The following is a 21,020-nucleotide window of genomic DNA, read 5'->3' on the forward strand; positions in this document are numbered from 1 at the left end:
ATTTATAATTTTGTATCTAATTCAGCACTGTGGTATGTGAGAAAGACCAGAATTATGAGATGGACTGTTCTCTACAGTTCCTGATTATTTATCTCTAGAACGAAATATTATTATAAAGAAAAAATCTAAATAATGTATAATTATATTTAATGTCCCCATAAGTCTAGCTTCTTAATTACGTCAAAGTAGCACTCTATCCAAAAGAACATTTTTCAAAAGAGTATAGAATGCAAATGTCATTAAAATATAGAAATTGTTATTTCAGAGCATATCAGTCCCAAGTGATAAATCAGTTGCCCCAAATGCTGTAAGTACACAAGATACAATGTGCACACATCATTATTCTACATGAGCTGTGAGCACGAGTTCATCTGTCACGAGTGTGAAGAGACTCAAGAGAGGACTCTAGTATTACTCTTCAAAAATGGGTTTATCAACACTCTCAGCTGCTTGCTTTCTACCTGGCAAACATGAAACACTTTTATACTGAATTTTGCTTAGACTAAATTGATGGTAATTTGTTTCACTGAACTCTGCATCTGAATGTTAAATGTTATCTGTTTGTGATTAGATGCCATTAGAACCAGAAACTCCAAAAGGAAAAACCAAGAAAAACAACAACTCACATCTATTTTTTTTTTTCAAAAGTGGAAAGGGAGAAACTATTTTTACAAATTTTAGGTGTTTTCTAAAGTCACTTTACATAATTCTCCAAAGTATGCATTTCAAGAAGCGCAAAGACAGCTGGTCACTGTGACTCAAATCTATAATTTCATTACTCAAGAGATTAGGCAGGAGGATTGCCATGAGTTTGAGACAAGGATGGGCTACACAGTTAGATCTTATATAGTGAGGCTATGGAGTGTCAGAATACATACATGCATACATACATACATGCATGCATGCATACATACATACATACATACACACACATAAATACATAAAGTAAAAATAAGTTTAAGAAATTCCACTGGCCACTACATAAATCTGTGACTTACTATGGATGCAGTGTTAACGTGTGCACCATGCCTGCACCCTAATAAATGAATAAAAGTAGCAGTAGTAACTGCAGTGTGATGCAGGAAGTGAAGGGAAGTAGCAGACAGGTTGTGCGGGTACTACAGAAGATAAAGGAGAGATGACTTCCAGCAGGGGATTCAGATTACTGTAGGACAGGGGCCATTGCTAGTATTTAGAATGATGAATTGTGTTTAGACAAATATGTAGCTGTTAAGAACAAAGGCTGGATAGCACAGGACATGTCTCTGTGGTGCTATGAATGAGAGATGCCCTCTCCCCATGGGTTCCTATGTTTAAATACTTGGTCCAAGTTGGTGTCACTGTTTGGGAAGGTTATGAAACCTGTAGGAGGTGGACTCTTGCTAGAAGAAGCATGTAGCTGGAGATAGGTTTTTAGGGTTTATAGACTTAGCCCCCACCAACCTCCATGTTCCCATCCCCTTTCCCTCTGATCCTATTGTGTGGGGGAAATCTAATCAGCTAGCAATGCTTCTTCTATATCCATGCCTTCCTGGCTATTATGGACACCCCCTTCAGAACCATGAGGCAAAATTAACTCTTCTTTTGGCCATCCCATTTCATAACAACAAAAAAGCATCTGATACAGTCCCTCAATCAGTTCTTGCATGGTCACCAGGGACTGGCAAACATGAATAATGAAGTGTGCTAATGCTGACATTTGGCCTTTTTTCTGGAGAAGATGAATTCCTGAGCAGAGACTGACAACCAGGGACACACTGCATACATACAGTGATTAAATATCAATAGGAAGCCTCTGTTTAGATTACTTTCTATACTAAGAGAAAAAATATCCTGGCATATTTCTGCTCTATAATTCTTGACATGTTTTCCAATACAACTAAACTTACAAACAAAGAGACTCTGGTAAGAGTACAAATTGCCAGGGCATGCACACAGACTGCAAGATATATGGCTACCACTGTGGAAAGACAAGAGAGATGGAAGGTGAGTCACCGCCAAGGTCAAGGAGCCTGTTAACTTGACTTAGATAGAAATTGTTCTCTAAGGGACATGCTCCAATGACTCAGGTAGATTATTTTATAAGATGAATTTTAATCAAACAGCCACTGACTTTTATCAAGCTATCTAATAATGTGACTGGAGAGATCGAGTGAGGATAGAATAGTTTGAGGAATATCTGTTTTCTTGCAGAGGTTTGAGCAGGAGAAGATTGAAGGTCCCTTTTAAGTGAAGCTGTTCTTCATGAAAAGATTAATAGTCAAGAGAGGGACACTCTGAAGGGTAAACTCTTCAGGAGATGAAGGGAAGGGAAGTAACAAAATCAAGGGAAACATTATTAATCAAGTACTGCAAAAGATAATAATTTTGGGGCTGGAGCAGGCTGATGAGGGATCTTCATTTCCTCCTGTACATGATCCTAGGCACAGAAGAACATTAAAGAAAAAGCGACAGTTTTTTAAATATCAATTTTAAGTATTTGTTTAATTTTACACGTATAAATATGTTACCTACATGTATGTGCACTACCTGCATGTCTTGTGCAGGTGGAGGTCAGGAGAGGGCTTCCTGAAATTGGAGTCAGGGTGGCTGGGTGCCACCATGTGGGTGATGAGGATAGAACCCTGATCCTCTCAAAGAGCAGAAAGGGCTGCGAACTGCTGAGCCATCTCTCCAGCCTCAGAAGTAACAATCTCTTCATAACTTAGTCTGACAAGTGCTACACAGCTGCATATTCTACCCACTAGAAACAACCACTAGATCCAACCCAGTGCTTGGAGTTCAAGGGGGAACCATCTCAGAGGCTGCCTGCACAAGAAAAAAGTTGTGTTCCTAGGAACAAAGATTTTTTTTTTCCCTCTTACCTGTGGACACGTATTTACAAATGAAGAAAAAAGGCCCTGGAAGGGAGAATTTGAGTTATAGGACAATCTCTTAACATCCTGAGATTTTACAAATTATCTCCACCTCCTCAGATGAGTGTGTCCTGATACAGCAGTATCTGAGCAGTTTATCTGAGCAGTTTTTTTTCAGTCTAACATCTGTGAGCTCGCTAGTGCAAATGGGGAGAAAGGATGGTGAGCAAAGGAAGTGTGCTATGCCCTGAAAGCAGTAATGTGAAAATTCACACTTTCACATTCATCATGGGTAAGGGCATTGTAATGGCAACAACGAGCCTTGGGTTAATGGAAATAAAACCAGGAGTTTGAATCGATGCCTGATAGAAGATGTCTCCCTAAAAGGTTGTCTACCAGCCTGACATTTAATGAAAACTAAGATAGCCAGTGTAGCAATTTTAAAAAATGGTCCCATTATTTTGACACACTTCTTTCCTCAAATTGCAGTCCATGTCGCTTCTGGACTTTGGGAGAGATGTATGACTGCTTTGCCCAACAGAGAGAGGGTGACTGTGTGACTTCCAGGGTTGAGTAAGAAAGGCACAGTATCTTCATCTGCTTCTTTGGGATACCTGCTCTTGGAGCCCAACCATTGTGCTGTTAGGAAGTCTAAGTCAGTCAAGAGGGAGAGACCCATTGGAGAGAGCCACGCCTCTACAGAGAGAAACCCAAGTGTCTGGCCAGTCTACCTGTTCCAGCCAGCAGTAGCCATGCTCCTCATCAAACTCCAGAACTTCCCAGGAAAGCCCTAATTGAGTTACTCAAATTAGGAAAGATGACTCTATAAAATTACTGGGATCAATTAGAAGCACACAGTTTTGGATTGGTTGCAGGATGAGACACAATTGGAATAAGGAAGTAGCTATATACCACAGAGCATTCCTGTATTGATGAAATGGTAACATCTTTATGATTGCACATTAATATGTTTACTTTATTATTTTATATGTAACATAAAAGGGGAACTCATTTGTTTAAACTAGAAATAAAACAACCATATTATTAATTAATAACAAAATATTAATTATTAATAAAAATAACCATATTAATTAAGAATCTATTCATTTAGAAACTGGAAATAAAACCATTCTGTTCCAATAACAATGTCTCAAATCAACAAAAGATCTCAAAAGGAGGTCAGCAACCGTCTTCTCTCCAAGTCACTTCACAGTTAACAATTATCATCTGTTACTGTTTCTGTGGTGAGATAGAATTATAAACCCCATCAGCATCTCCCTCATTTGCATGGCTCGCTGAAAGCACTCCCCCTTTCATTTATAAGAAACTGAGATCATACTTCTGAATTTCTTCATTATCCTCTACAATAATTCTCTTCTCCTCTTAAAGGTGCCATCTACTCTCCCGGTTCTCTCTGGCTTTTTGCAGTACTTTGATCTAACAACTATGCCTTCCTCAATCTTCAGCATCATTTACAAATATTCTAAACTACATCATTTAAAAATATTTCTGATGGCACTCCAGCCAGGGAAGCAGACTAGTGTCTTGTTCAGTCATAATCAGAAAAGCTTCCTCCTACAGCAGATCAAATACAGAGATCCACAGCCAGATACTCAGAGAGTGGGAGAGGCTGGGACACTCAGCCCTAAACGGGTTGTCTTTAAGGAATTCCTCCCTGAAGGGGCTCAGAGACCCCCATGGGAGAGGAGGCAGGAAGAGTGTAAAAAGCCAGGGGGTGGAGGACACCAAGCATAACCCTTAAAATCAGCAAAATCTGTGTGCATCTGAACTTATAGAAACTCAGGCAGCATGCACAGGGCCTGCACGGGTCTGCACCAGATGGGGTCCTAGAGCTGAAAGAAGAAGTGGACAGAGGCTCTCATCCATGACCCAGGAGCGAATATCCAATTAATAACCACTTGCAAATAAAAATTTAGTTTTCTTCAAAAGAGTCTCACTGGGGGAACAAACTACACTTAAGGGTGGCTACATGTCCAGTAGTAAACGACCATCAGAAAACGAACTCAATGGCGTCTTTGAAGATTTGTCTCATGTCATGACATGACTTTTTATTTTTAACATGTGTGTGTGTGTGTGTGTGTGTCTCTGTGTGTATGTGTGTGTGTACACCCACATGCCCACCATCTAGTGTTTTTGTAGGATTCCTAAGTGTGCAAACAAGCAGGTCTCTTTCTTGTGCTTTCCCTTGGGCTCTTTTCCTTCTGGTTGGTTGTGTTGTCATATTCCAATGTATTAGCCTTTAGTTATCTTTTTATTTTAATTATCCATAGAATCCTGATTGTTTTCCAGTGAGAGACAGAAAGGGCATAGATGTAGATGGGAGGGGGTGTGTGTTGGAACTGGGAGGAATAGAGGGTGAGGAAACTATAATTAGGAAGTATTATGTGAGAAAAAAATCTATTTTCAGTAAAAGGAAAAATATTTATAAAACATGTAAATATTGACGTAAAAGTTCTCATGGTAACATCAGCCCTTTCTTCTGAGCCATCTCTCAGAGATAGCTATGCTCACTGTCTTTCAACATTTCATGGCCTGCTCACATAACGAACACACTGTAACCTGGCTTTAGCATCCTAGAAGTATTGGCTCAGAAGTTCCAAACATGTACAAAACTTGTTCCGAACAGCCTCATCAACCTCACTGTTACACAAGGCAGAGAACAAATGCTTCAAGTCCTAGTTCTGACACCGCAAATCAGTGATCTCAGGCTCTCTGTGGTCTGGGCATCCTTCTGTCTCCTCTGAGCCAATATCTGTTCTTCCCAACAGAAACATTTCTCATTGTCTTCTATCCATGCCACCTCTCATGGTGAACTGACTCACAAGCCCTTATCTCCAGCGTCACATAATTCCAGCTTAAGGCACTCACCCAGGTGGTCTGCAAATTCTCTTTGTTGATCCACTTTAGTATTTGATAGTAACCTATACTATCAAATATATACTATGCATATATACTCTATATATTATGTAATTCACAAAAGCAAACACTTCCCAAGTGAGAAGATCCTTGATATACAGGAGGCCAAAATGATGAGAGTGTCAGAACTCACTTTGATTATGCAGAAGAATGCCCTTCATTTCACAGACTTGGTCTTGAGAAATTTCATTATAATGCTGTTGTCATCAGCTACTCCTTCAGCCTGAAATGCTCGCATCCCTATCCCTGGTGTCTTCATGCCTTCTGCCCACTCCCTTCAATCAACAAGTTCCACCTCCATAGATACCATCTGAACATGGAAAGCCAGACGCTCCCACAGCAGCAGCTGAAGGATAGCATCTCCTTATTTTCTTATTGATTATCTTCTCTTGTGGGAATAAGATTTTACCCATCACCAGTCCTGAAGAGGCTGCTGTGCACACACATTGTGTTCTCTCAGCTGTCCCTACCCTAGAGCTAAGCCATTGTCTCCTGAGTTTCTCCACATGCCTCACCCCCAGAAATGTCTCCATTAAACATCCACCTGCCTGAGGCCTAATCTTGCAATATCATATACTTTTAGAATTAAAAATTTTGGTCAACAAGAGGTAAATGCACTTAACTCTAACCCTGATGATCATTTATGGCAGAAGGAAAGAATTGACTCCACAAAGTTGTCCTCTGACCGCCACATGTACACTTGTGGCATGCATGTTCCTGAATACACACACACACACACACACACACACACACACACACACACACACACAAATAAAATTCAATAAAAAAATGTAACAATTATAAGACAGAACTGAGCTCATTCAGTTCATCCCTGCTTTTGCAGATATGGAAAATACCACTTAGAGAAGAAACTCAAGAATCAATCTTTTAATACTTTAATTAATATAAGATTCAGTATGGTTCCTGAGTCTTCCATCTGCTGGTCAGGTACTCAGCAAGCGCCAGGAACTACACTTCTAAAGGTTCTTGTGCATAACCATCCTGATAGCTGTAGTCATATTTTCCACAGATGTCACCATAGCACATGATTCTTTTACACCACACTGTACTTAAAAGTAGAGGGAAAGGGCTGAAGCAATCCAAGGAAATGACCTAGGTTAAACAGAATCACGGCAATGATGGTTCAAATCTCCGATGCCAAAATTCCACCATGACCCTATAGCTGCTACAGTCACTGGTTGAAAACACAGTATCAGCGTTCCCGTACATTCTGTATGGCTTCCCTAGCCCATTATGCAGCCACAGAATTAGGTTTCCATTCTTACAACTGTGGAAACAGCCACAACAAGTACAAAAGGACAGCAACCAGGCTGTTTCTCTACAGGCCGTTCAAATAGAAACAAGGGCACATAAGGAAGCATCTTGAAGCTTTAAAGTTAAATGGACCTTTTTTCTTTTTCAGTCTTTTGCATGTGCACACACACACACACACACACACACACAGACACACACATACACAGACACACACACACACACAAATCCTGACTGACCTATATGCAGATGAAGGGGAATATTTTAACCAATGTAGCAATCAAATAATATAAAATAGGTTAACAACTAGCAGATGAAATTCCATGGCATCCAAGGCTAAGAGACCTAGCAGGCAGAGATGAGGTGAGACAGTCAGGTTTATTGACATTCAAAGAAGGGAGAAAAAGAACAGGCCTGTAAAACGGAACCATGCCCCCCTCGCGCTCCCCCCCCCACGACTGCTGTACTCTGGGCCATGAGCCACATAAACCCAGAAGCATCTGCCAAGGATTCTGACAGCTGTGCATGTGCCCTTTGCCATTTGCTCAGCTGTTTTGAAGTGAGAAACACATATTCCCAGGCTTCTACCACGGGGGCTTCTTTTCTTCAAGCCAGAGCAGTGTGTTCAGAATACAAATTCCTCTTATTAGTTGTGAATTTTGTCACTCACCTAAATGAACCTATCTGCTGCTCATGTCTTCCGGCTAATGGAGGTGAACACAACACATCGTGTTATAGTTTAGAATAGGCAACGCTGAAGGACTGAAAACAAACCATTCCTCCTCCCCTGTGCTAGCAGAGCTGCTAGTTAAGAACCTGGTAAATATGCACCTGCAACTCCACATGTTCTGTACAAATTCTACCACCTTTCTTCGTGTCTTGCATGTGAACATCATAAATTCAAGGAAAGCGATTTAATGGGAAATTGCAGGTGGAAGGGACGCCAGCTCGACTTGCACACTAACATGGTTGTGGTGCGCTGAAAATGAATTAATTGGAGTTGTTAAAAATGTGACCTGCTCTTTCCCACAAAAGAGGGAGGATACACAAAGGAAGGAAGACAGAAAGGCTTTCACTGGCTGATCTTTGCTGCCTTGTACATTTTTAATAAAGACTCACTATGTGGGAAGTAATTATATTGACTATCTTCAGTTACAAGGTATTAATTCTGTGCTCCAAGGTTATTAACCACCTTTTAACATACAGTTTACAGGCAAGTGAATGGGCTTAATCCTGATATTAAGACACAAAACAAACCAAATAATCCGATGTTTCACGACTTTGAAAGTTGATTGTCTCCTTGGCGATGCTTTACCAGAGGCCAGATATACAACTGCCACTTTAGAAAAGAGGGTCTGGCAGTTTCTAGTAGATGCCTGTTGAAGGAGACCTAATCCCCATTTAATAGCCATTCCTATTTAGGCCAGATATAAAAGGTCACTGTGAAAAAGAGGGTTTTTTTCACCATTGATTCCACTTTATTGAGTTTGTCCAATGTCCTTATCCAATGATCAACACATCCTAAGAGGGGCTTCCTTAACATGTTAGATAGCTACATTTGCAGGTATCAGCAATCCAGAGGAGAATATAAAATATTTAAAATTATGACGTTTGATGTCCAAAGTTACTAGACTTCTTTCGATTTTTTTTTTCTAATTCTTCAGGGCAAAATACATTGTCATTAAATTCTAAATAAGCCATCTTCCAGAAAAGATGATTTTCAGCCCCTAACTATCCCAGGATATTTTATCTTAAAGAGCATTACGTACATCAAGTGTCTGTGGGAAATGAAACAATGATTTCCTGCAGTCGTGACAGTTATCTGCATTCATGGATCTCTGTGCTCCAGGAAGAGCAAATCGTGGCCTCGTACATCAATGATCCCATGGGAAATTTGTAGTGATTTATTTCTCTGGCTTATTAAAAGCCTAGCTACGGCTCAAAGGTCTCTGAATACCCATAAAATCAGAAAAACATTGCCATAAAATTAAGAAATGGGAGCTAAATATCCATACAGAAAGAAATACAAAAAAATGGTCCCTGATATAAATTATTTGTATTATACAAACATTTCCAGTAAGAATTTGCTATTGGGAAACTCATTTTCTTAGTTCTATTGCTATATCATATAATCCATTTATATGGCTATTTGGGTTTACTTTGAACTCATTCTGAAGTAATATAAATAAAAAGACTAATCTTTTTTTAAAGTTCTCTCATCCATTAATTTATTGATTTTGTGAGATCTGGAAAACTTGAACTTGCTACATTGTCAAAGTTGGCCTTGAAATCCTGATCATTCTGATTCTGCCTCCCAAGTGCTCAGGTTAAAGGTCCCACACCTTTAACCTTACTTATTATTTTGCATACAAGAAGGTAATTCTTTTAGCATAAAACAAATTTAAAATCTTTAAAATGTTATACAATTATTGTTTCATAGGTTCAGCATTAAAAGCTAACTAGAAACTGAAGAACTTAGTCTCTGAATGTAGCTGAGGGGTATAGTGATTATACCTGGGTATTAAGCAAATCTGAAGACAAAAATTTAGATATGATTTAGCATGCTATAGACAATACATAAACTATACCTCATTAAAATAATCTCTTCAGTTGTTTTAAACACTCACAGACTATGTGGAAGGGCTCATGGAGAAATGGCTCAGTGGTTAGTCGCTACATGAGCAACTGACAGTTTTAACAATATCAGAGAGTTCCTTACAGCCTTCCCTCAGCTTCTCATGTTAAATTTTTTACCCTGAACATTTGACACAACTAAAAACGCACATTGGTACATTGATATTGGCTAAATCCCACACTTCATGTGGACCTCACTAATTTTTCTCTATTGAGTTTTGATGCTCCCGGGGTCTGCCCCTGAGGCCACATGACTCTGAGATGGCATGTTCTCCTAGCTTCCACGCTGGATTACAATAGTCTTTCAGATGTCCCTTGTTTTTGATGAAACTAGCAAGTTTTGAAGAGTATGAGTCAAGGATCTTGTAAAATGTCTTGCATTTCGGTTCCATGTAGTTCCTATTTCAGAGTTAGAATAGACTTACAGTTTGAGGAAGACTATCAAGGTGAGGCACATTTTCCTCAGATCATCTCAGGGGAATATGCTACCATTTGACTTCTCACTGAAGAGAGCCATCTTAAAGACCTGGTTGAGGCAAGTTCTGCCCAGTTGTCTCCTCTGAAAAGTCATCATGCCCTCTTCGTCTACCATTCTCCATATCCAATGCTACTGAAGACAGTCAGCAATCAAAGCCCACAGAACCCATGTGGAGGCTGGTGTGTAGGTGACCTACATCTTCTTGAAAGATGGAGTCACTGCTTCTGCATGTTCATGTATAGCCCAGATTCTATAGGATGTCCTGTATCTTACTCATTCTTACTATTTTATCATTTTATTCACATATGATAATTTAAAAGGACACTAGTTAATGAATTCTGTGCTTCTTAAAGGCAAACCAAAAACAAAAAAACAAACAAAAACAAACAAACAAAAAAGCTAGAACTCATTTGAAAACGAACAAACATGTTTTATAAGATTTCCAGTAGTTCATTAAGTCATGGAGTAACTAATTAGAAACAAGTTTTTTTTTTTTTTTTCTGAGAAGCACTTTGTGCAGAACTTACCAGAAATATTCGTTCAAGTTGATCCTGAATGTCTTTCATTCCTGGAAATGCAGCGACTCCTTGGATCATCTCAACGAAGATACAGCCAACTCCCCTGAACAGAGAGGAGTCATTAGAAAAGTTGCTATCTATCATTCCGCTTCGAAAACCAAATCAGAGATTAGCATGCCCCGGCCCCAGGGAAGATAATAAATAACTCTCAGTGACCAACCAAAGCTGTGAGGTACACCTAGACCTACACTCTGTGGCTACTGTTTCTGTTGCCCTGGGAGGACCCTAAACATGTGCAGCCATGCTGTCCCTGAAAACAACGGGAACCAATCAGGCAGCAGCAGGTCTCAGGAGTTTCCTCATACTGCACGTGAGAAAGTCCCTGGTTTGACCCAGGAAAGCCTCTGGGGTCCTGTCCTGACACCCTTTCTAGCTACATTTCACAGATTCGTAAAGGACTGCACTTACAGCTGCCAGTGGTTCTGAATGTGCTCTGAACCAGCATCATCTGGGAAACTTTTAAAAACCACAAATGCTCTAACCACAAACCCTGAGGATTCTGCCCAGGCATGAGCTGCTGAGATAGTTCAGGGCGGCTGTGCCCAGGGTTGATGAGCCAGACTCATCCCCTGCCAAACAGGAATGCTCACCTTCTCCTCATGTATTTGCTCTTGAGCTCTAAATCCAACCCAACCTCTAATCCTATAGCCCTGTCATCCCCTCCAGGAAGCCTTCACTGGACTTTCTAGAGGACATGATAGTCTCTCCACCCAGGAGCTTGATAGTCTGCCCTTTCTCAATGCAGCCATCATCTAATGGGCTCATACCTGCCACCTCCCTGAACTGCCATGCTCACAGTCCCTATCCACGCTACAGGCTAGTCAGTCACAGTCTCTATGCACAGTACAGGCAAACTGCTAGTCAGTCACAGTCTCTATGCACAGTACAGGCAAACTGCTAGTCAAATCCTTGTGCTGAGGTTTGGGAGAACAAGTCATTTGTCATAGCACGGTAGGAACCTGAAATAAACCGAGGAAGTCATACCAATGACAAAGAACGAGTATAAAGCTTTCCTTCTTGCATGTTAGACCTCTGACCCAATCTGCTTCCGCCTGCAGGAGACAGGATGTGCAGACAGCTTGGTAATTTTTTTTTTTTGGATCTCTCTCTCTCTACTTTAGAACCACTCTCTATCATTTTTAATGTCTCCATCTTCAACACGTTTAGGCTTCCTGACTGACAATACAAGGCCATCTCTTCAAATGCTGCACTGATTTTAATCTAGGGCAAGCAAACCATTGTATCCTTAACTTACGTCCGAATGCCATGGGGTAAAAGACAAGTGACCTACTTCTGTACAGCTGCTGCAGTGGTTATCGCAGTTGTGATCAAGACTGTTTTGAATTAGAGTCATACATTAGCGGGAATGGCTTTCCCGCAATGCGTGCCATATAGCTTCTACTTAAATACACACATAAGGGTTTATGTGCCAAAGTGGCTGCACAAATCCCACATTACATCATAAACACAATTTCACTCGGGGAATGAGAGTTAGTTTCATATCACTCTAGACAGATGGAATTCAGATGTCTGACTACATCTAGTTAAAATGCCAGTATGGTGGTTTTCTAAGTTTTTCTGCCAAGAATTCTTTCCAAGGCTATTGACCTGTATTTTCACTGTCTTCTTATTTAAGCTCACATTAAACACTGTGGATTTGGAATACCCACACCTTCCTGTTTGTACATAAAAATAACCTCTCTGCTGTCTGCCTCCCGCCTTTCATCTTGCTCCCATAACCCTGAAACTCTGACTGTGAAGCCAACCACATCCTATGTGTGCAGAGCTGTGCTTGCTGATGGGATGGGGAGGTATCAGACACACTGTCAGAATTGCATACAGAATTTCTTTTACACCTAGTTTTCTTAGTTTACATCATCTCCAAAATATGATACTTAGGAGACAACCTACACTTTAGTTCTCTTCAGCTGGAACAAAACGCTGCAGTTAACTGTGCGGATTTTAAATGTTTGGTTGGCTGAGAGGTTTGGACATTCATTTCTAATGGGTGTTTCGTATGATATCATCTTTCTCAAAGACACTTAAGCGTACACTAATGAAGCTGAAAGAATTATGCTTAATGGCCATACAGAAATTATAGTGCACAAGACAATAAAAAGTAGAGCTACACAACTTATCAGTATTACTAATACAGATTTGTTTTTGCTGGACCTGCCAAGCAGCAACAGAAGTCCTTTAATTTACACGAAGGAACCACTCTGCCTCCCCTCCCCCTTTCTCCCCACCATTAGTTCTGTGCTCCTTCAGCAGACAGAGTAAGCTGACAGCACTGAGGAGTTTGCTGAGAACAAATCCATCTACTTATGCACTAGGCTCAAGAAATGATGTTTTACACGGGGCAGAGTCTTCCCTGTGGCTTCCCCAACCCCCAGAATTTGAATGATTATATAATGACTATCTACTGAGTCTAAATTCTTCTTTAAGAAAACATGAGCAATCCTGGGAACATGGTTCATGTTGCTTATGATACATGCATGAGGACCTAAGTTCAGATTCCCAGCATGCACATGCAAACTTGGGCACCGGGATGCACACGTGTAATCCTAACACTGGTGGCTGAGACAGACAGGATCGCTGGGGCTTGTTGGTCACCAGTCTAGCTCTAGGTTATGTGACCCTGTTCTAAGGAGGTAAGACAAAGATGACAGAGCAGGATCCCTGATATCTTCCTTCAGTCTCCACATGTAGGGACACCAGGCTGTGTACCTGCACACACACACACACACACGCATACACCACATGAATACACATATACACTAAAAACAAACACAGGCTCGGACAAAAAGCTCAGTTAAAAGGTCTCATGAGCTTTAAATACTGACACCTGACTTTAGGATTACTCAAATGGAAAGGTATATTGAGGCAGCCACGCAGTTTTCCAATTTTGATACTCAAGTTTTACAAATCTAACTTAGGTCATTGGTATATGGACCATTTTTTTTCTTCAGTTAAAATGCAAAGTAATGGATTCCAATGACATCAATAGTTTAAATGACCTTGGGTTGGAGATTTGGCTCAACAGTTAAGACACTATGCTGTTCTTTTAAGAGGACCTGAGTTTTCTCCTTGCACCCGCATTATGGCTCAAAGCTGCCTGTAACTACTGCTCCAATGAGACCTGAAGCCTCTAGCTCCCACGGGCTCTGTGCTCCCGTGTATAGACACTCCTACCCTAATGCATATGTGCATATGGCCAACTAAAAATAAAATCTAACTAAATTTTAAAATAGCATTTGAAACAAAATTGGTAATTCTCTGCCATAATAAGCAAAGAACGATGTCTTCTCAGGTCGGGATGTCTTTAATTTAGTAGTACTTATCGTGAAAAACAATGCAAAGTTAAGCATAAAAATAGAGTATAAAAGTGAATTTAAATAAAGTCAAAGGCAATCACATGATTTTTAATACTAAAAAGCACACTTAAGTGTGGAAAATAACAAGCAGCATTTAGTATTAACCGACACAGAAAACCCTCTCTATTTCTTTCTGCAGTTTAGTAGGGTAATCTATAGTGAATTCATAATATTTTAAAATATTTTTTTAAAAACAAGTTTTCCTCCTTCTCTTCCTTTGCTTTTTGTTTCTTTGGTTTTGGTAGTGCTGGGTTCAAACCTAAGCCCCTGCACCTGTCAGGCAAATGGTCTGTCTCCAAGCTATATACCCAGGCTCTCATCCTTTGCTTCTCACATCCAATTCTGTGTTGGGGAGCAAACCCAGAGACTTGCACAAGTTAAGCAAGTGTTGTTCCACCTGACCCAGTAATGTCTTTCTGTATTAAAGGAATAAACAGATGATTTATAATTTTATCTAGCATGGGATATTAGTTTCTTCTATAGTCCAGGAAAAATATTTTTCAGTTTCACTCCTCATTATAGGTAAGGTCAAATGAAATATGAAGGTCATGGATAACTTTAAGAAAATTATGTCACTTGGACTTGAGCTTTATGCGAGGTGATATATATGGATCTATTTTCATTCTTCTACATACAGACAGCCAATTAGATCACCACTATTCATTGAAGATGCTTTCTTTTTCTCTACTGTATGGTTTGGCCTCTTTGTCAAAGAAGAAGTGTCCATAGGTGTGTGGCTTTATTTCTGGGCCTTCAATTTGATTCCATTGATCGACCTGTCTGTCTCTGTACCAATACTACCTGGTCTTTATCACTACTGCTCTGTAGTACAGCTTGAAGTCAAGGATGGTGACTCCCCCAGAAGCTCTTTTATTGTTGAGAATTGTTTTGGCTACTCTGAATTTTTTGCTTGTCCATCTGAAGTTGAGAATTGCTCTTTCCATGTCTGTGAAGAATTGTGTTGGAATGTTTATGGGGATTGCATTGAATCTGTAGATTGCTTTTGGTAAGATGGTTACTTTCACTATGTTGATCCTACTAATCCATGAACATGGGAGATTTTCTCATCTTTAGTCTTCTTCGATTTCTTTCTTCAGGAATTTGAAGTTCTTGTCACAGAGATCTTTCATTTGCTTGGTAAGAGTTACCAATCTTTTGCGGTTGTTACTGTCATGAATACACAGAGCAGGTCAGCTATATGAAAAAAAGAGAGTTATTTACCTCCCAGTTATGAAGGTTGGAAAGTCCCAACATGAGGCACAGGTTCAAGACAGGGACCCTTGCCTTGGCTGCATCATCTCATAGTGAAGCAGGAGAGAAACACAAGTTAAAGTACGGCTAACTCTCACTCGAAAAGCCCATAACCATACCTGGGTATGCTGAATTCTTCCTCTGAATATATTTCTATCTCTTGAACCTTGTGTTTGATTATATAAGCAAATTTCCAAACTAGATAGAACAGATAAAGGTTGCCAAAATCAAATACTAATATGCATTCTGTAATGTATGTTTATATATATATATATATATATATATATATATATACACATATGTGTATGTATGTACATGTATATACATACACATATACACATATATATACACATACACATACACATATATATACCTAGCATTTATATGGCTGATTCAAGAGGATCATGAGTTTAAGTCCAGAGCAGGCTACACAATGAAGCCCTCTCCCAAAGCAAAAGGGAAAAAGCCAGTGTGAGGACCTGGTTATATCTATCACCAGTCATATTTGATTCCAAGCATGGTAAAAATGGCCATCTCTAAAAGGAGAGGTAACATAATATCTAAGCACTATTACTTCTCTAGTTTACATTAATCTAATTTTGATATTAACCAAAACAGTTAAAAAAGTAAAATGCTGTTTTTCTTCCCTAAATTTAAAATCAAGTATTTGGTTTCATCTCTGTGAACACAGCAGAAAGACTTCAATGTTGTAAAGTATGATCTAATTCAGAATAGAAAAAGTTACATATTTCATTTTAAATTTCAGTTATTAACAAATGTTTGGTATTCCTTGCATAGGAGAACTTTAAACAAGAAGCAAATATTTCTGTCTCATGTGGCTGTGTTTACATGCCAAACCCAGGAGTGATCCTGACCCAGCAGGGCCTGTGCATTCTATGTGCAGAGGAGGCCTCAGGACCTGCTGAACTGCTACCATCACTGCAGGGAGAAGCTGCCCCTCTGCATTCAGGTTTGTCCACCTGGAAACTGCAGGAGGCCCCAATGCAGTCCACAGAACTTTCTCAGCCTTCTAGAACCATCTGCATCTTCAAAACCTCTGGCAAGAGAACTGCAGATCAAGACACTGAAAACTGTTCTTGACAGGAGGCAAGCAGATGACAGTACCAGAACTTAGTGCAACTTCATTGTGTGGCCTTTCAACAGTATTTTGGCACCAGAAATTACCCTTTAGTGCATGTGTCCACCCAAATCACCATGGGAAGCAGCTTCTCTGTTTAATATGTATGCTGGTCCTGCAGGATCCTATCAGAACCTTTATTCTGGCTCGCTGAGTGAGAGTTGAGACCTGAGATTTTTAACAAGCTCCCAAGCGATGCTGAGATGGCTGTTTTCCAAGTCAGACACTGACAAACAAGACTCTAAAAGAATCTGTGTAATTGTGTTTTGAAAGTAGTTTGGGTGCCTCCAATAAATCCTGTGAACACAAATTATTAGAACTATGGCTGAAGAAATGACAATGAAACAATGAACTACTAAATTAAATTAGGTTAAATGTGAAACACAATCTAAACGCAACACTAACTCAGAAAGCTTCCTCGTTAATTAACCTAGCAGGTAATTTTATTTAGCTATGGTTCACTAACATACACCACTCTCCAGTGAAAGCTGGAGCTATTGTATGCACCAAGTTGGCCATATATTTATCCCACCTTCCTCTCGAGAAATGCATCTACGTGCAAAATGAACCAACTTTTCTCGTCTAGAAAATTAGCTTGTAAATGACTAAAAAAAAAATCAAGTATTTTTATTATAACCTGTAAGAAAATGTCTAGTAATACTCATAACAGATGTGATCTTTCCATTCTGGCATGGAGTTGTTGAAAAGTGAAAGATTTAAAAATTACACTTTGCCATGTCCTTGGTGGGGACCGAAGGGACTGAACTGATTAAAGTGCCAGTCACCATTTATGTGGTTAGTGCTTCATGAGGCACCGATAGGCACAATACATCTTTGTCAAATACTTCTATGGAGGACTCAGCTCTTAGGCCATGAAAACAACACGAAGCCCAAGATTGGGGGCGGGGGGATCCCTGTTTAGAAAACATTCAATTCCATACAATGGAGTTATAGCAGAAAAGGCAACTTGGAACTACATTTTCAAACTATTTAACAAAATTACGTCTCCAACAAGATGCATTTACATATTCAGCATATCAGAATAAAAATTAAGCAAAATAGAAGAATGGGTTCTGAAGAGCAGAGTTCTGGAGAGGCCCCAACATGGGTTTGCAAGCCTATGATCTTAGTCCACATCTGTAGTTAAAAGAAGAAAAAGAAACAAAACAACAAACAAACAAAAATCACCAAGGATGTCAACATACACCAAAGTGCATGTGTGCATGTGCTCCAATGATAACGTATATCACGTGTCAATAACACGTATATGTCTGTGTCTTATATCAGTAGAACTTTTAATCAAGTGGTAAAACAAATATTTTCATTTTTCTGGTTTCTTTTTAGTTTTCTGTTTATTATCTCTAGAGTCCACAGTCATAAATCCAGGAATCATCCAAAAACCTTGCCTTTTATGGGTTATAGCCAAGCTGTCATTTGTCATAGCCTGGGCATTCTTCTAACGTCTAGCCACTTGCCCTGTGCTCTTTGCCCTGACCTGTTTTCCCCTAACCTGCTTCTGAGTTGCTGTCTGACATCTCTATCCAATAGTGCTGGCATTTTATGTCCTAATGATACATTCTTCCAGGAATGCGCCTAGCATTGTCAGTTTAGAAAGACAGAGTGTTGGCCGGTTTTATGTCAACTTGAAACAAGCTAATGCTGTCTGCAAGGAGGGAACCTCAACTGAGGAAATACCTTCATAAGATCTGGCTGTAGGTCCTTTTAAAATTAGTGATTGATGGTGGAGGGCCCATATCATTTTGGGTGGTGCCATCCATGGGCTGGTGGTCCTGGGTTCTATAAGAGAGTTGGCTAGGCGAGCCACGAGGGGCAAGGCAGTAAAAAGCACCTGTCCGTGGCTTCTCCATCAGTGTATGCTTCTTGGTTCCTGGTCTGTTTGAGTTCCTGCCCTGACTTCCTTCAAGGATGATATGAAACGTTAAGCCACAAAAACCCTTTCCTCCCCAACTTGCCTTTTGGTCATACTGTTTCATTGCAGCAACAGAAACCCTAAGTGGGACAGATGGCTTTCTCAAGTAGGCTGGAGAGCTGGGCCATCACACCGCTACATCTCCTTATCAGTCTCCAGGGATACATTTTAACCCTTTCCTTCACAGTGACCACTGTTCTAACTATATTCTCGTGTAATAACATATAATATTTAATGTAAGGTGGATCTTTCTCATCCCTGTGACCAGCACAGTGACTAGTACAAACAGTCAGAAAATGCCTTTAAGATGAATGGATCAATCATTGACATAAATGAGTCTGAGGAGTGCACACACGAGATATTCAGAGGAGGTGTCTGATGGATAATATTACTACATAATCACTACAAATTTCTACAAAACATTAGTTTTCCCCAAAATATTACCACTCTACCTTTGTTTATAAGATGCCCCAAAGAAACTCCAGTAGTTGCTATAGAGAACCCTCATTTAGCAGGGAAAATTACTTGAGTGCTAAAACTTAGCAATGTCTACAATTGTTTTTAACCCATAAAAGAACTGCATTTTGTAAGTCCATGTCCAGTTTCAGTGCCAGGTCTGGAAGCTTCACTCCTGGGTCCTGGGTGGATGACACTTTGTTATGCTATGCTGCTACTCCGATTAGAACAGCATGTTTTGATTAGGTCACCAAGATCAGACAGAAGATATTAAGATGGTAATTCTGTTTTCTAACCAGGGAACACAACGATGGTTCAGTAAAATGGAGCCAAGTGTTCAGAATTAGAACTTTGGGCAGAGAATGTAAACAATTAGCCAAGAAAATAACTGTCTACCACCACTTTGAGTATCTCCAGCATACGAAGCTACTGATCTTAAGCAATGTCTTAATATTTGAGGAAGATGATAGTGGATAATGGTAATCCATATAGATAACCAGGACATTGACTGCTGATAACCAGTTACTGGGATAGTGACAGAAAAATACCCCACTAAAGCCTACTTGGAGCAAATAGAAAATTAAGAATGCTACACCAAACAGCAAGGGAATATCATGTGTTGTATTGTAGAATAATTAAAGAAGGAAGTCATTTAAAACACAACCAACGATGATGGTGCCTCTCAAAGGATTAAGCATGAACCAGGCAGAAAAAGAAAAACAAACCGTGAAGCCTGAATTCTGACTTTTGCTTCTCTTTCAGCTGATGCAGAATAAGGAAGCTATTTTTAAGGCTTCTCCCAGTAAACTGTGCAGTAAAACAAAGAATCAGGAGGAAAAAAGAAAACCCTGTTCATGGGTATCTTAAAGATCTGATCAAATGACCTATATACGCCTTGTTTTACCCATGAAATCATATCTGGTATATCATGAAGAGAAATTATTAGTAAAAATTTTCCTGTAAATTATTTTTCTATGAGGCAAACTCTGAAATTCAATTTATGTTGCATGTTACTGGTATTTAGGTCCGTTCCTCACATACCTGGCTGAATTTTGATGGACTCTGATTATGAATATTACAATGCTACCACATTAAGATACGTGACAGGGCAGGTGATACTTATGGCTCACTTAGTAACTCAGATAACATATACAACATAGGAAGATAAGAACCCTTTTCACTACAGAGTTTCATGGTTAACTTTTGGGAAAAGGGTGTAAACTTGCTGTGCAATGTGGTCTGTGCAGACTAGTAACTGACTGAGGGACTGCACTGGGAGCTGGCAATGGACTAATGCGTGAGGGCACTAACTGAAGGCAGAATCAGCTTCCTTTTACTCTAGAGTATTCCGTAAAGTGTCATTCAAAATGAATGAAGAAATGAATGAGTGACTAGATTCACTGCATGCCAATGGAAAATCTTCATGGGAATGGGGCTACCGTAGGATTCTAGAGAAGGTTTTGTATTCTGATTTCTTTCTGTGGTACCATCAAACAGTGTGAGAAACACAACCAGACATCTCCAGATGGGGTCTGGAGGTTCAAAATGGTCATAAAAAAAGCACTGATATTATAAATTGATTTCACTCTGTTACTTAAATGCCGAAGCAGCTTCTAAGTTAAACAGGTTAAATTAAACATGACAAACAAATGCAAGCTTATATAGCTGCTATAATAAAGTTTTAATCTGTTGAATTTTCATTAGGATATGAGTACATTCAATTTCTAAAAGCAAATATGGTAAAAGCTAGGAAGAAAGGAGGAACTGTTTGAACTATCAATCAGAAAGAATGATAAAAGCCCTGCCGGGCTCTGTAGGAGATGTAATTAGATAAGTGTCTCACCGAATCTCTCATCTCACATGGGAATATAGAGAAATACAAAATGCCATGGCAAAGATGAACTACTCTCATGTGCCCCAGAACACACAATTCAGGTTCTGTTCCAGTAATCACTAAGTGCCTGTCACATACTGAACGTTCTGAATATTTTAATGGCATCTAGCAAGCAGTTTCTTGGCCACTGAGAGGTTACTTTAGTTGAGTTTTACTTTAATTCTTTTAAGTTGTTGGCTGAGGGTTAGTGTGGGGTTGGAGACATGACTCCTTGGTAAGGAAG

The 21,020-nt window shown here is 39.7% G+C and overlaps 1 protein-coding gene across 5 annotated transcripts in view; it reads right to left on the bottom strand.

Moving 5' to 3' along the window:
- The window catches only part of Cdk14 (cyclin dependent kinase 14), a 532,454-nt gene that overhangs the window by 189,326 nt on the left and 322,108 nt on the right, over positions 1 to 21,020 (bottom strand). For all 5 annotated transcript variants that reach the window (XM_034518915.2, XM_076913083.1, XM_034518917.2 and 2 more), the window contains one exon: positions 10,704 to 10,797. In XM_034518915.2, coding sequence (XP_034374806.1) covers positions 10,704 to 10,797 — 94 coding nt within the window. The remainder of the gene's footprint in view (positions 1 to 10,703; positions 10,798 to 21,020) is intronic.

This window comes from Arvicanthis niloticus, chromosome 15 (genome assembly GCF_011762505.2).
Source record: "Arvicanthis niloticus isolate mArvNil1 chromosome 15, mArvNil1.pat.X, whole genome shotgun sequence".
NCBI classification, from domain to species: domain Eukaryota; kingdom Metazoa; phylum Chordata; class Mammalia; order Rodentia; family Muridae; genus Arvicanthis; species Arvicanthis niloticus.